This window comes from Hemitrygon akajei, chromosome 8 (assembly GCF_048418815.1).
Source record: "Hemitrygon akajei chromosome 8, sHemAka1.3, whole genome shotgun sequence".
NCBI lineage: Eukaryota > Metazoa > Chordata > Chondrichthyes > Myliobatiformes > Dasyatidae > Hemitrygon > Hemitrygon akajei.
Genome location: NC_133131.1, coordinates 29,115,271 through 29,130,211, shown reverse-complemented (window position 1 = coordinate 29,130,211; position 14,941 = coordinate 29,115,271). Strand labels below are relative to the sequence as shown.

Sequence of the window (14,941 nt, the reverse complement as noted above, 5' to 3'; positions counted from 1 at the left end):
AGAAGAGTTCCAATGATCCAAGAACCTGAAACTCTCTCCCCTGCTCCTGCTCCTCAGCCACTCATCTGTACTATCATCCTATTCCTGTCCTGACTAGCACGTGGCACCAGGATCAATCCAAAGATTACTACCTTGGAGTTCCTGCCCTTCAGTTTTTTCCCTAACTCCCTGTTCTCACTGTGTAGGGCCTCCTCCCCCTCTCTACTTATGTTATTGGAGCCAATGTTCACCACAACCTCTGGGTGCTCCCCCTCCCCCCTTGAGAGTATCCTACCACCTGGGAGGCAACACACCATCCCTTTGGGGCCACAGGATCTCCAGCCCCTCCTCCTAATTATCAAGCTGTTATCACTGTTACTCTGCCTGACTTTACCCTTCTGTCTGAGCCCCAGTACTAGCCTAGCTGCTGCTGCTGTGCATTAACAGGTCATTTTCCCAGGAGTATCAAAATTGTACTGTATAATTGTTGCTGAGGCCAATGGCCACTGACTGCTGATGCACCATCAATAACTCACTCTGAGACGTAAGAAGCGAGATATCGGCTTTTATCGACTTGGAAGAATGAACAACACTACATCCTGGAGAATGAGGCCGGGCACAGGCCTCAATCGCCTTTATACAGGGGTCTGTGGGAGGAGCCACAAGAGCAGTCAGCAGGGGTCTGTGGGAGGAGCCACAGGAGCAGTCCAGACAGGTATATGTAGTTCACCACAACTGCCTACTCTTTTTATTTCACCTGTCCACTGTCTGAAGCCTGAAGCCTGCACTCTGGGTGTGGCCACCTCAGGAGAAGTTCCACCTGTGAGTTTTTCAGCCTTCCAGATGATCCTGAGTATGTCCAGCTCCAGCTCCAGCTCCAGGAGCTGAAGTTGGGTACACGTCCTGTAGACGTAGTCATCAGGGAGACGGTCAGGTACTCTGAAATCTGAAAGAAATAGACCCATACATTCCACTTCCTCCCACTTAGATGAATGCAATATAAAGCTGTACATGTACAAAACATTAAAATTCCCTTTCATAAATTATATCCAAATAAACATGCTTTCACAATAACAGTCCACAACTAACTTCACAGTTCTAAAGATTCAGTCTTTTGGGTGGCACTCTGCCTCTTTCAGGGTAGTTGCTCTGGACCTGTGGCATAGCTTCAGGCTTGGTAGGTGTCTTGTCTAAGACGACGTTCTCAGTTGCCCTTGTCACTTTGCTGTCAGTGATATGATCATCACCGAGTGGTAAGTCGGGTGACTCTAATGTGCCCATCTTGTGGGATGTAATTGACTCAGGTGTTTGCTTCAGTTGAGCATCCGGTATTTGGTCCAAATGACATCTCCTGATCTCCAACATCCACTGGTCCAGTTCTTGTAGCTATCCTACCAGGTGTTCACTTGTCTTTTCAGTAACTATGCGCTAGGACTTCCAGTCCAATCTTGAAGCTCCTTGCTGCTTCACTTGGCAACTGGTTGAACAGTTTATTCTGCACTACCCCCTGGAGGTCTGGTTTCAGGAGGTCTATGCGAGATCTCAGATTCTTGCTCATGAACAGCATTGCAGGTGTTTGATTGTCATTGCATGAACAAAGATCTGGAGCACAAAAAGGAAATTGTCCGCTTTGTGCTCTAGAGAAATGTGCTTCTTGTCCATCACTTTAATGGACTTCTCCAGCTAACACATTTGCTGCTGGGTGGTGAGGAGCTGAATTGAAATGTCTGATGCTGTTTTTCTTTAGGAACAGTCAGAATTTTTCTGACATGTATTGTGGTCCGTTGTCGCTCACAATTTGTTCTGATTAACCATTTCTGGCAAAGATAGTCCTCAGAGTGGAGGCAGTCTTTGCTGAGGTGGTTGATTTCATTGGTATAACCTCCAGCCACTTTGAATGAGCATCCACAGCAATCAGGGACATGGAGTCCATGAATGGTCCAGCTAAGACAGCCACTCCCACCTGGTGTAATGGAACCTGTAGAGATGCATTTTCAACTTTATGACATCCTGAACAGCTTTAGGCCAAGTCTTCAATCTGTTTATCTATTCCCGGCCACCACATATAGCTCCAGACGAGACTCATCTTGACTGTACCCAGGTGTCCTTTGTGCAGATTTTATAAAACTCTGGTGCGCAGTTTAGAGGGAAGCACAACACAAGATCCACACATTAGGGTTCTTTGACATACCAACAGTTGGTCTCATCTCACTAAGAACTCTGGAAACACAGTGTTACCATGAGCTGGCCGTTCTTGCATGGTGATGTCACAGACTTCTGACAATGTCGAGTCATTCCTTGTTTCCCTTTGTATTTTCAAATTTGTTTCTGGCAACTAGTTCCCCAGTGCTGTGTGGAAAACTTCTGCTGGGTCACGGTATGAAGACTTTTCTTCTTCAGTTGCCAACAGTGCATGATCAATGTTGCTGTCTTGTTTGGTGCCTTGAACTCTATGTCATTAGTATGGACTCCTAGGAACAATGCCCAATGTTGTAATCAGGTAGCAATCATCACTGAAATTCCCTTCCTGGGATTGAAAATGGACACAAGAGGCTGGTGATCTGTCACTAGTGTAAACTTTAGTCCGTAGAGGTAGTCGTAGAACTTCTTTATTCCCCGTACTAGACGAAGGGCCTCTCGATCGATCTGTGCATAGTAGCATTCTGTGCTCATGAATGATCTTGAAGCAAATGCAATTGGGCGTACAGATCCATCTTTCATAATATGGGATAAAACAACTCCAATGTCATAAGGGGATGCATTGCACGCCAGTCTTATGGGTAGTGATGGGTCATAATGAGTGAGCAGTTCATCAGATGTTATTAGTCTCTTTGTTTCCTTGAATGCTTTTTCACATCTTTCTGACCATTCCCACTTTGCTCCTGTCTGTAACAGTGCATTCAATGGGTGCAGCACTGTAGCAATGTTTGGGAGAAACTGGCAGTAGTAGTTTACAAGGTCCAAGTATGATCTGAGTTGTGACAAATTTTCCGGTTTGGGTGCCAGTAGCATTGCTTCAATCTTCTCTTGTGACTAACATAAGCTGTGCTTGGCAATGACATGTCAATAATGTGAGATTTCATTCTCAAAAACCTCACATTTCTCTCTCTTTGCTCGCAGATCGTACTCACTTAGCCTGGTAAGCACTTTACCAAGGTTCTGGAGGTTCTCTTCATCATTCTTACCAGTCATGATGATGTCATCATTGTGTTCCTGGGATATCTTGCATCATTTGGTCCATTGCTCTTTGCCAAATTGCTGGATTTGATGCCGTTCCAAAGTCAAGATGATTATACTGGAACAGTCCCTTGTGAGTGTTGATTGAGAGGAACTTCCTGCTTGACTCCTTTATTTCCATTTGCAGATATTCACTTTTCAATACATAAAGCTCTAACTGCTGAGTTTGGCCTCCTTGCATCACGTTCACTTTCAGTTTGCCTTTGGGAGACACTTTTTCATCTGTAGAAGTCTTTAGCATCACTGAGGTCTTCACTAATGGTAGCTCTGAAAACAGTCTGCTGTAGTCAGCCTCTGGAATTATGGCCAAACTGACCCTGTATCCAGCTCCATTTTCAGTTTTACACTAGACACATCTATGTAACCCAGATGGTTTTGTGATCTGCTTCAGTAATACTATGCAGTTCTAGGCATGACAGCCCACCTTTGTCAGATGCTGTGTTGTCTGATTCTATTTACTTTATGTATTTGCCTAGTTTTATATTTGAAACTTTTTACTCGGTTGTATTTTTTGTCTGCCTTGCACACTCTCTCTATGTGACCTTGTCTGTGATACTTTCTGCAAACTTTTTCTTTGAATGAACAGTCATTTGCATCATGGGAGGATTTGCCATATCGATGACATTTTATGCTTTTTGCATCACTTAGGGACATTTTGTGCATTTCACATTCTAGTTCTGCTGCATCCTTTGCTGTAGTCTCCAATGATATTGCAATGGTCGATGCCCATTCTAAGGTTAGATCTCTTTCTTACAGTATCCTCTGTTGAGTGCTTTCACTATGCATGCCACATGTAAGCCAGTCCCCTAACGTATCAGAAAGTCCATCTCTAAAGTCACAGAACTGGGAAAGTTTGCGCAGATATGCAATGAATTCAGAAATGCTTTCATTCTTTGACTGGTTCCTTTTGTAAAATCCAAATCCCTCAGCTATTACCAGGTTCTGGAGGTGCTCTTCATCATTCTTGCCAGTCATGATGATTTCATCATAGTGTTCCTGGGATACCTTGGATCATTTGGTCTATTGCTCTTTGCCAAATTGCTGGAGTTGAATGGCCCAGCAAAATCAATATGCACACTTTGCCGTGGTGAAGACGGCCACTCCCACGGGTGTAATGGTACCTGTGGGGGTCCATTTTGAACTTGTGGGCATCCCAAACAGCTTTTTAGCCAAGTCTTCAATCTGATTATCTATTCCTGGCAGCCTCACATAGCTCCAGGCAAGACTCTTCATCTTGGCTGTATCCAGGTGTCCTTAATGCAGATTCTCTAACACTCTGGTGCGCAGTTTAGAGGGAGCCACAACATGAGATCTCTATGTCATAAGTGTGGGCATCCAGAAGTCGAGGCCCAGCGGCCAAAGCCCTGAGTCTGTGAATCTCTGCGAGTCTGCTGGGGAAGTCGAAGGCTCAGTGTCTGCGAATCCATGAGCCTGCCAGAGGCTGGAGGCCAAACAAGATGGCCTGTCTGGGGTTAGAGGACTGTGTATTGCACTTGGGTGAGTGGGGAGGAGAAGAGTCTTATTTTGCTCTTGTTGCTTTTCACTTGTTACGTTCAGTTTTGGCGCATTTTGTGTTGTCCTGCTGCGTTAGCAATGGGAAGTGTCGGCTGCCCAGCTCACCCTTGGGTGTGTTGGTTGTTAACGCCAGCAATGAATTTCATTCTGCGTTTTGATAAATAAATCTGAATCTGAATATGGAATCGGAGCAGAAAATACCCAAAGCACATGGCAAATGTATAGATTCCACACAGACTGTATTGGAGATCAGTGGTGAAACTAAGATGCTGAAACTATGAAGTAGCAGCCCAGAGAGCGGCCCCACTCACTCATCTTATCTCTCTTCAGACAAGAAGTGTTTTTCAGTTGCATAACAATAAAGAAAAACTGTGCCATATAATTGAATTCCTCAGCACATCTTTCCAGCTCTGCCAGCCATAGGGTGGCTGCTTTCTGAGGGGGTTTCTGTTTTCTGTCAAGAGCCTCACTGAACCATTCTGGCTCACTGCCTGAAAATCCACCAAGATTCCCAGTGAGCGACCTCACTCAGTATGGGTTCTGTATTCTTTGACGAGCAAAGAGCTCCACCACATCAAAAGAGTTTGCTGCTTCAAGAAGATCATGCATCTCTGCGGAGAAATCGACACCTTGCCACAAATACTTGGGGTTGAAATGCATGTGAACGATCAGTGAAAATTGATAAGTTTCAAAACATTGAACTAATTCAAAGGAAGAGTTAGCAATTCTCATATTTATACATATAAACCATAATGAATTATTTAAATGGACAAGAATGCTTAATCAACCAATATATATATCCACAATTACTTAAATATAACTGGAATATTAAATATATAACAGTCCTCTCTAGTTATCTATTAACTCCATCTCGATATAGAAGGTATTTCAACTACATACACAGTAAACTATATAATACAACTAACATGCAGACATCCACAGCATAGTAAATTTTAAATGCTTTCATTCAAGCCAGAAGATTTAATCATTGCTGAGGATTTCTTACTCTTGTGGGATAGCATCTTTCCTCACAAGGGTGGTCACAATGCTTGGCATGTTGTGGTGAACTACATATACCTGTCTGGACACGCCCCTCTGCTGACTACTCCTGTGGCTCCTCCCGCAGACCCCTGTATAAAGGCGGTTGGAGGCACTGCTCCCCCCCTCAGTCTCCAGGATGTTGTGTGGTGGTCTCTTGCTGCTAATCGTGGTCTCTTGCAGCTAATAAAAGCGTATCGTTCGCCTCCCGTCTCCGAGAGTTATTGATGGTGCATCACGTGTGTAACTTGTAAGAACAATCTCAGGTTCTGGGGGCCACCTCCATGGTGGTTGTAGGAGTTGACTCTGAGGCTTCAGGAAGAGGTTCTGATTGTGGTAGCCAACTTTCTTCTCTAACAATTGACTCTGCTCTTCTCAACTGATCGATCTACTGTCTCCAGATGATATCAGACACAGCCTTCATTGTGTAGGAGAGTGATCCAGTCCTGACCTTAATGTTCTGAGTACTCACTTTTGATTACCTCTGTAGTCCCTCGACAGGACTGTTTGTTCAGTGTGAAACATTAAACCTCCTTGTTTGAGGAGTCCTCAGTTTGTCTCAGCTCTTTGTCCTGCATACCCCTTCTGAGATTGGGTTTGAGGAGATCCAAACATAAGCACAAGGGACGGCCCAGGAACAGCAAAGCTGGTGAGTTGTTGATTGTGGAGTATGCTGTATTGTGAATATGCAAGGAGGAAATTGGCGAGCTTCTGGTTTGGTGTGGTGGAGAATGTTCTGTTGTCAGTGCTTGCAGTGCGTTCTTTAGTCTCTGAACAAACCTTTCCCCAAGCCAGTGGCAGCTGGGCGGTTATGGTGCAGATGTAATATGTCTTATTCTATTCATTTTTAGGAATGACTGAAACTGTTCTGCAACAAACTCTGGTCCATTGTCACTGACCAAGTGTCCTGGGACACCAGTCCTTCCAAATGCTTCTCAATTCATCAGCAGTCTGCAAGGCTGTAGTGGAGGCTATTGGGCACACTTCTGGCCACTTTGTAGCTGCATCCACTACTACCAAGAAATTTGTGTCCATGAATTGTCTGGCAACATTCTCCTGAATCCACTACTAGGGCAATGTAGGCCTTTCCCAGAGTTGGAGAGGTGCTGCTCTTGGCATCTTCTGGTTTAAGATAGTGCTGGTGAACCCAGCGGCTACTTGTAAATACAACAAAGAAAACAACTAAATACTTTATTAATCATATATTTTTCTGGTAAATGATCAATAGCCTGCAATTTACCCGTCCGAGTTGAGCTTTTGAACTGCCTGTACGATCTGACATTTTTACGGTGTGAACTGAAGACCTGAAGGTGCAGGAGGGTTGTGGTGTGGCACGTACAGGCCAAGTCACTGTGGCTGGGCCCGGACTGGAGAGCGGGGAATGAGCCTGATCTATCACCATTGCTGGAGTGGATTTGCAGCCAAGTTGATGCAGCTGAACCAAAGTGAGGAGAGCGGAGACGAGGCGGAGTTAGGGCAGAGCCTGGGCCTGAGAGTGAGGAAAGACCCAAGTTTTGATCAATTTAAGTGCTGAGCTGATTTGGAAATGTTAGGTTTGGGCTGAATCGAGGCAGTGGAGCTCAGGCTGAGAGTGAAGTGAAGTGGTCTGCAAACAAGGAACAATTTGAGGCTTGGATGATTTAAGCTCTGGGCAAGAATGATAATGTCAGAGAATTGGGGCTGGATGCAATTATGGTTGACTCGTCTCTGCATTGACTGCGGCTGCGGCCTTCAAATTAATTTGCCTGGCTGTGGACTCACTTCTGTGTTCTTTTGTTTCAATAGGTTCTATTGGGTTTCTTTGTTTTGTGGCTGCCTGTAAGGAGACAAATATACATTATTTGATAATAAATATACTTTGAACTTTGAACAAGTTGGTATCCTGTACAAGCTGTTGATCTATCCCAGGCCACCAGAAGAAAGCTTTGAGCCAAAGCTTTGATTTTGACTATGCCTAGATGACTGGTATAGAACTCCTTCAACACTTTAGCCTTCAGCTTGGATGTTACAACAACTCTCAATTCCCACATAAAGCAACCTCCGTCAAGGGTAAGTTCATCTCAGCGCTGGTAAAAATGGGGGAACTGGAGTTTCTACTGCACGTTTCAACTATTTTGGGTTGCTATGTAGACCTGAGAGAGTTAGGAAACTTTTCTAGTTTCCCTTTGGATCATTTCTGTCATAATAGGGAGACTTTCAATTTGCGTTAGGGAGATTATGTCAAGAGGAGTGTCTTTTTTTGTAAATTTTTCCTGTAATTCCTTTTCCAAGAGTAAACAGGACAACCCATCAGCGTTTCCATGACCAGTTGTCCTCATGAATTTGATCTTGTAATTGTGTCCTCCAAGAAACAGAGCCCATCTCTGCATTTGTGCTGCTGCTGTTAGTGGAACACCCTTCTGTGGATTGAAAATGGACACTAGTGGTTGATGATCATTAATGAGGGTAAACCCTCTGCCATACGAGTTGAAACACTTTACACCCCAAACTAGACTCAAGGTCTCTCTGTCAATCTGTGTGTAACTTTTCTCTGCAGCGGTAAGAAAATGTGATGCCAAGGCTATGGGTCATTCACTTCCATCACTTATAACGTGTAACGTGACTTCACCTGTACCACAAGGTGAGGTATCACAGGCAAGCTTCACTGGACGATGTGAATCATAATGTGACAGTACAGTGTCTGATGTCACCATTTCCTTCACCTTTTGGAAAGCCACATCACACTGCTTTGTCCATTGCCATTTCTTCCTGATCTGCTGTAATGAGTATAAGGGGTGGAACACAGTAGCCAGGTTCAGTAGGTACCTGTTATAGTAGTTGACAAATCCTAAAAAGGACCACAACTGCGACACGTTCTTTGGCCTTGGGGCATCTACCACTGTTTGAATTTTCTCAGCACATGTGTGTAAACCTTGTGCATCAATAGTGTGACCACAGTAAGTGATGATTGGTTTAAAGAATTTGCATTGTTCTCTGCGTGCTTAATCTTCTAATCTTTTTAACACTGTCTTGAGGTTTTGGAGATGTTCCTTGTCATCCTTACTGGTAACGACAATGTCATCCGGGTAGCACTGCCAGAGTTCAGGAGCAGATACTACATTGAAAATAAGCCCACTACAGCGAAAGAGCCCCTTGTGAGTGGTTATGCTGAGACTCACTTTGGACTCTTCTTCCATCTCCAGCTGAAAGCAGGTTTCAGCTAAGTCCACTTTGTTGAACTGTTTTCCTCCAGAAAGGTTTGCAGAAATATTTTCTACTCTGGGCCGAAGGTATTGATCTACTTTCAGTCCTGGGTTGATAGTGACCTTAAAATCACCACAGATCTTTACAGACCCATTCTTTTTGGCTACTGGGACCACTCACATTGCCCTTGGGCTCCTCACAACCTTGGAAAATTCTCCTTTGGCCTTCATACGTTCTAGCTCACTGGCTACTGTATCATGGATGGTATAAGGAACTGCACAGGCTTTGTAAAACTTGGGTGCGACATTTTCATTTAACTCTATTTTACCCTTGATATGTTTGAGTTTCTCAGTACCGTCTTGAATACTGCTGTGGTATCTTAACTTTCTTTCAGTTGACTTTATTGTAGGGTATGTGGCATGCAAATATAATATCTCCAATCAAATTATAGCTGTCTCAGCCAATCACACCCCCACAATGCTGGTCCCCTGTTTGTACCAGATACAAGTTCAATTTGGCTTGTTGGTTTCTGTATTTCACTGTTGCAAATGTCATTCCCACAGAAATTATCTTTTCTCCAGTATACGTTCTTAGTTGGATATCTGCAACCTTCAGTTTAGTATCTTTGAAATGTCATTCAAACTCATCTGGTGGAATGACTGAAACAGTTGAAGCAGTATCTGGTTCCATTTTAATAAATTTGCCCTTCACTTTGGGTGTAAACCATATTGCTTTTTTGCCTTTCTTTAAAATAAAAGCTTAATCATGTCTTCCCTTCTGAGGAACACTTGCTGTGCTGCTTTTTGTAACTTGACAAGCTCTTGCTGTTTGTTTTTTAGTTTGAGTGTCTCACTGTGCTCAATACAGGTTGGTAATGGTCTTGGGTTCATCACCAGCGTTACGTATGTAACTTCAAAACATTAAACCAATTCAAAGGAAGACACAAGTGTCCAGGAATGCAGCTCTAACTTTGTATTTACTTCAAGCGTATTAGGTGTTAGTGTAATTTTCTCATTTATACATATAACTCATAATGAATAATTTAAATGAACAAGAATGTTTAATCAACTGATATATGTAACTGGAATATTAAATACACATCAAAAAATAACTGATGGCTGGTCTCAATCAGGAATTGATCAGATATGAAGTAAATTGAGACCCATTCTTTGGAGACTCACTCTGTGAAATCTCCTCTGCATATAGTGAATAAAAATCCAACAGGAAATAGTAAAAATTATAAACTGTAAATAAGAATAACCACAGAATTCCCATCTTCAACTACCTGGCAAACTGCTTAGCCAGCTACTTCTGTTCCTAAAACAGCATCAATTCTGTTGAAGTTCTGTAATGCCGAGAAACATGAACATTAAAACATGAATTCTACATTGAGCTGCCACTTCTTTAGATACACCTGTTAGTAATGCAAATATCTGATCAGCCAATCATGCGGCAGCAACTCAATGCATAAAGGCATGCAGACATGGTCAAAAAGTTTACTTGTTATTCAGAACAAACATCAGATTGGGGAAGAGATGTGACCTAAGTGACTTTGACTGTGGAATGATTGTTGGTGCCAGATGGGGTGGTTTGAGTATCTCAAGAAACTGCTGATCACCTGGGATTTTCACACACAATTAGAGTTTGCAGAGCATTGTGCAAAAGGCAAAGTTAAAAAAAATCCAGTGAGTGGCAATGCTGTGGACAAAAGCACCTTGTAAATGCGAGAGGTCAGAGGAGACTGGCCAGACTTGTTCAAACTGACAGGAAGGTGATAGCAACCGAAATAGCCACACCTTACAACAGTGGTGTGCAGAAAGGCATCTCTGAATGCACAACACGTCCAAGTATGAAGTGGATGGGCTACATTAGCAGAAGACCACAGACATTCAGTGACCATTTTATTAAATATAAGAGGTACCTAATAAACTGGCCACTGAGTATATTTAAGATCGTTTAATGTCATTCCCTGTACACAAGAGAATGAAATAGTACTTACTCCTGACCAATGCAGCACAAAAGATAAAGAGCACAATAATTATTTCAAAACCACAATAAATAAAAATACCTAAGATAGCTTACATACGTAGACAGATTTTTTTGGTCCATAAAATCATGCTAGGCACAAGAGCGTCTGTTCGTAAGGTGACTGACAGGAAATAATAAAGTAGTGGTTGTTGGAAGTGCGGAGGGGTGGGTTAGTGGATGGAAGTGTTGATCAGTCTTACTGCTTGGGTAATGTAACTGGTTTTCTGGAGGTCCTGGCGTGGATGCTACATAGCCTCCTCCCTGATGGGAGTGGGACAAACAGTCCATGAGCAGGGTGGGTGGGATCCTTTATGATGCTACTGGCCCTTTCCCAGCATCTTTCTGTATATATATATATCCTTGATGGCGGGTAGACTGGTGCTAATGATGCATTGGGCAGTTTTGACTACCCATTGTAGAGCCTTCCTGTCCGGCGCAGTGCAGGTACTATACCATGCAGCTTGTTAGGATGCCCTCTACTGCGCATTTGTGTTGGCGCATGGCCAAGTGGTTAAGGCATTGGTCTAGTGATCTGAAGGTCACTAGTTCGAGCCTCAGCTGAGGCAGCATGTTTGTGTCCTTGAGCAAGGCACAAACCACACATTGCTCTGCGATGACACCAGTGCCAAGCTGTATTGGCCTAGTGCCCTTCCCTTGGACAACATCAGTGATGTGGAGAGGGGAGACTTGCAGCATGGGCAACTGCCGATCTCCCACATAACCCTGCCCAGGCCTCAGTCAACATCGAAATTGATGGACAGCCGAAGAAGAAGGAGAAAGAAGAAGGCTGTGCATTTGTAGAACGACGCAAGAGTGGATGTGCATTGTCCAGCCTCCTCAGAAAGTAGAGGTGTTGGTGAGCTTTCCTGACTGTGAAGGATGCGTTTTGGGACCATGAGAAGTTGTGTGAGATATGCACTCCCAGGAGTTTGAAACTGCTCGCAGTTTCCACTGCTGTGCCACCAACGTACAGGGGGAGGAGGGTGGTGTGATTAGTGTGAGCTCTACAGAAGTCGGTAATCATCTCCTTTGACATTAAAGGAGAGGTTACTTGCCTGGCAACAGACCTCAAGCTCTTCCACCTCCTTCCTATTGGCCGTCACACCGTGGTTGGTGACGCGCCCCATAACTGTCGTGTCATCGGCGAACGTGACAATGTGATTACTCGGCCATGCAGTCAGGTGTGAGCAGAGTGTACAGTAGTGAGATCATCCATTGATAGTTTAAAACGGAATTGGAATTAAAGTCAACATAAAAGGAAGTGGGGAAAGAAGAGGAATTGGAAGAAATTCGGTATCTCTTTCAAAGAGCCAATTGACCTAGCTGGGAGTAATGAACTGACAGTCCTTCTCCAGTGTTGTATTATTCGATGGTATAGTTAAAAGATAAATGATTTCATTCATTCTTTAAATGTATAGTGGTGCCTACAATTCAAAAAAAATATTTTCACTTTGGTCTTTTTTCTCTGAACATCAGTATATATTACAGTTGAATATTTCATTTACACCTCTGTTAAATTGGAAATACATTACCAAAATTGCTGTCATACTTAACCATTAATGCTGGCAAATTAGGATCTTTGGCTGTACTTTGTTCACCTAGAGATGTTCTGAAATTGTTGGCTATTTCATTTAAAGTACTTTTAGATTGATGGAACATAGGCCCATTCTGAGCTGTGGGATGCATTTAAATGCTAATAGGACAGAAGATCCTGTTTATCCAATTTCAACTGTTAAAATAATCCTAATTTCCCTTCTCCTTTAAGGACAATCCTACAAATGTGCCTGCTAGTGCCCAACATCATAGTGATAAGTGTCAATTGGAGGTATAATTACTCGCCAGCTCTCTGCTAAGCTGAGGTTTGAGCTCTAACAGCTGAAACAGTTTGAAGGGAGGAGATAGAGAAATTTTGTTCTGTATTTGGGATCAGCTTTTCACAGTGAGTTTTCTTTGCCCTTTAAACTACCTGGAATTACTTCCTCCAGATAAGGCTGTCTATTCTCCGTTCTCCTCCAACAGCAGTGGAAGCTTATGAAATTTCCTTTCGATTAAACTTTGCATTAAGATCATATACAGAAAGTGCAATGACAGCATAGGATGGTCAGACAAAGAATAGTTAATAGTCTATTATCAATAATTACTAGAAGATTCCATTGTACATTCCACAGATGAAGTTTTCACTGAACCTGGGGCACTCTTCCCTCCTTCTCCCATACTTTAGCATCAAGAAAACTTCTTTGAAGTCCCTCCCATCAAATGATGTGATCATATCAGAGTGAGAACCAGGTTTATTATCACTGATGTATGATGCTAAATATGTTGTTTTGCAGCAGCAGACGTAGAAATTTCCATAAATTACAACAAATAAACAGTGTAAAAGAGGAATAAAAAGGTCATATTCACAGACTCTTCAGAAACCTGATGGAGGAGAGGAAGGAGCCGTTTCTGAATTGTTAAATGTAGGTTGTAAGGCTCCCTTATGGTGGTAATAAGAAGAAGGCATGACCCAAAGAGTAAGGACCCTTAACGATGGAAGCTGCCTTCTTCAGACACTGCCTTTTGAAGATGCTCTCAGTGATGGGAAGGGCAATTTTCCGCCTTTGCCCTTACAACATTGAACAACAATTGTTAAATAACTACCAGATCATATCAACCGGTCACTGCTAACTATGGCACATTGGAAATCACTGTGTTAGCAACACCCCAAGCACCACATGACGAGGAGGATGGGCAGAAGAGATAAGCTCTCGGAAAAGGATGTAATGAGAATTCAGTACATGATAGATCTAAAGGGAAGGCTCTTCTCAGTATCAGGCAAGCTTGCTTTTATGTTTAACTGATGAGGCATTCTGCCGAATGACCTCAGCAATTTGCTTCGAAACACTTCCAATAGGATCTACCACTTGCTTTCCCCAGAGAGTTTCTTAACCAGTTCTATATTTTAAAAAAGTGTTTCTCAGAGCATATTTACTTTGGAGCACTACAGAACAACTTGCTCCACCACAACATACCTCCTTTTAAGTTCTGCAGGCTAAACAAAATCAGGTACTCAGAACATTGGAATGTTTCATGAGGCACACAGCCAATAAACAACATGACTAGATTGGCAGTGTTCTGAAATAATTGAAGTGAGCAGGAACATAGGCTCAGCAGTTCTGGTTGTGGGTTAATTGTCCATTGGGATCCCTGTACTCCTTGGCACTGGTTTACCAATTTAACCCATTTTAATTTGATATCATTAGATCATGGGGAGAAAAACAAACATGCTATTCCTTAAACTGTGCTAAAGGTGCACAAAACATTAAGGTGAACGCTTGGCAAAATACACAGAGAATGTAAATACACAATATCGATCCTGGTTATTTTTAAATGTAGGTCAAGGGACCATTTTCCTTCATTATTGGCTTGCTATAATTTGGGTTCAGCAATGGATTTCTAGGAAACTGTTCTGAATGAATGTAAGAATACAAATCTACACTGTAATAAGTGAATTAATGAAACAAAACCATTAATCAGTCATCAGGGATCAAGAAAAAAATTCCACTTGCTTAAGCAACAGCTTTCAAAGATATTTTTAGAAGTAAATGCTCAACTTGCAAACCCAATCATCCAAGGCTTTCAGAATTAGGCATTTCATCAATGAGCATTAAAAATAAAATTACCTCCTCCACTTCTATAGCACAGAAAGGGAAATCTCCAAACATTGCCCAATCCCACGGAATAACCAATTGCTGCCAACATGAACTCAATCTTTCGAGACCAAGTCTCCCTAGTCTGGACCTTTACTTTTTTTTCCTCTTTCTCATCACTCAGTGCAGGAGCATCATGCCCACTATTTGCCTTCTTTGTCATTGTGTGGCTGGAGTCTTCCATTTTCTTCATGCTCACTTTAAAATAACTTTAAAGCAGTGTCGATGAAGCTTTTGAGTATTCCTCTAAATCAATTTCCATCAATCATTAT

General features: G+C 42.7%; 1 protein-coding gene across 2 annotated transcripts in view; it reads right to left on the bottom strand.

The window, feature by feature from the left end:
• LOC140731756 (sodium- and chloride-dependent GABA transporter ine) overlaps nt 1-14,941 on the bottom strand; it is a 123,165-nt gene that overhangs the window by 102,256 nt on the left and 5,968 nt on the right. The window contains exon 1 of one of the 2 annotated variants that reach the window (XM_073053522.1): nt 14,643-14,909. The exons of the other annotated variant lie outside the window; for it this stretch is intronic. Coding sequence (XP_072909623.1) covers nt 14,643-14,862 — 220 coding nt within the window. The 5' untranslated portion in view covers nt 14,863-14,909. Of the gene's footprint in view, nt 1-14,642; nt 14,910-14,941 lie in introns of those variants that run through there. 2 annotated transcript variants of the gene reach the window in all.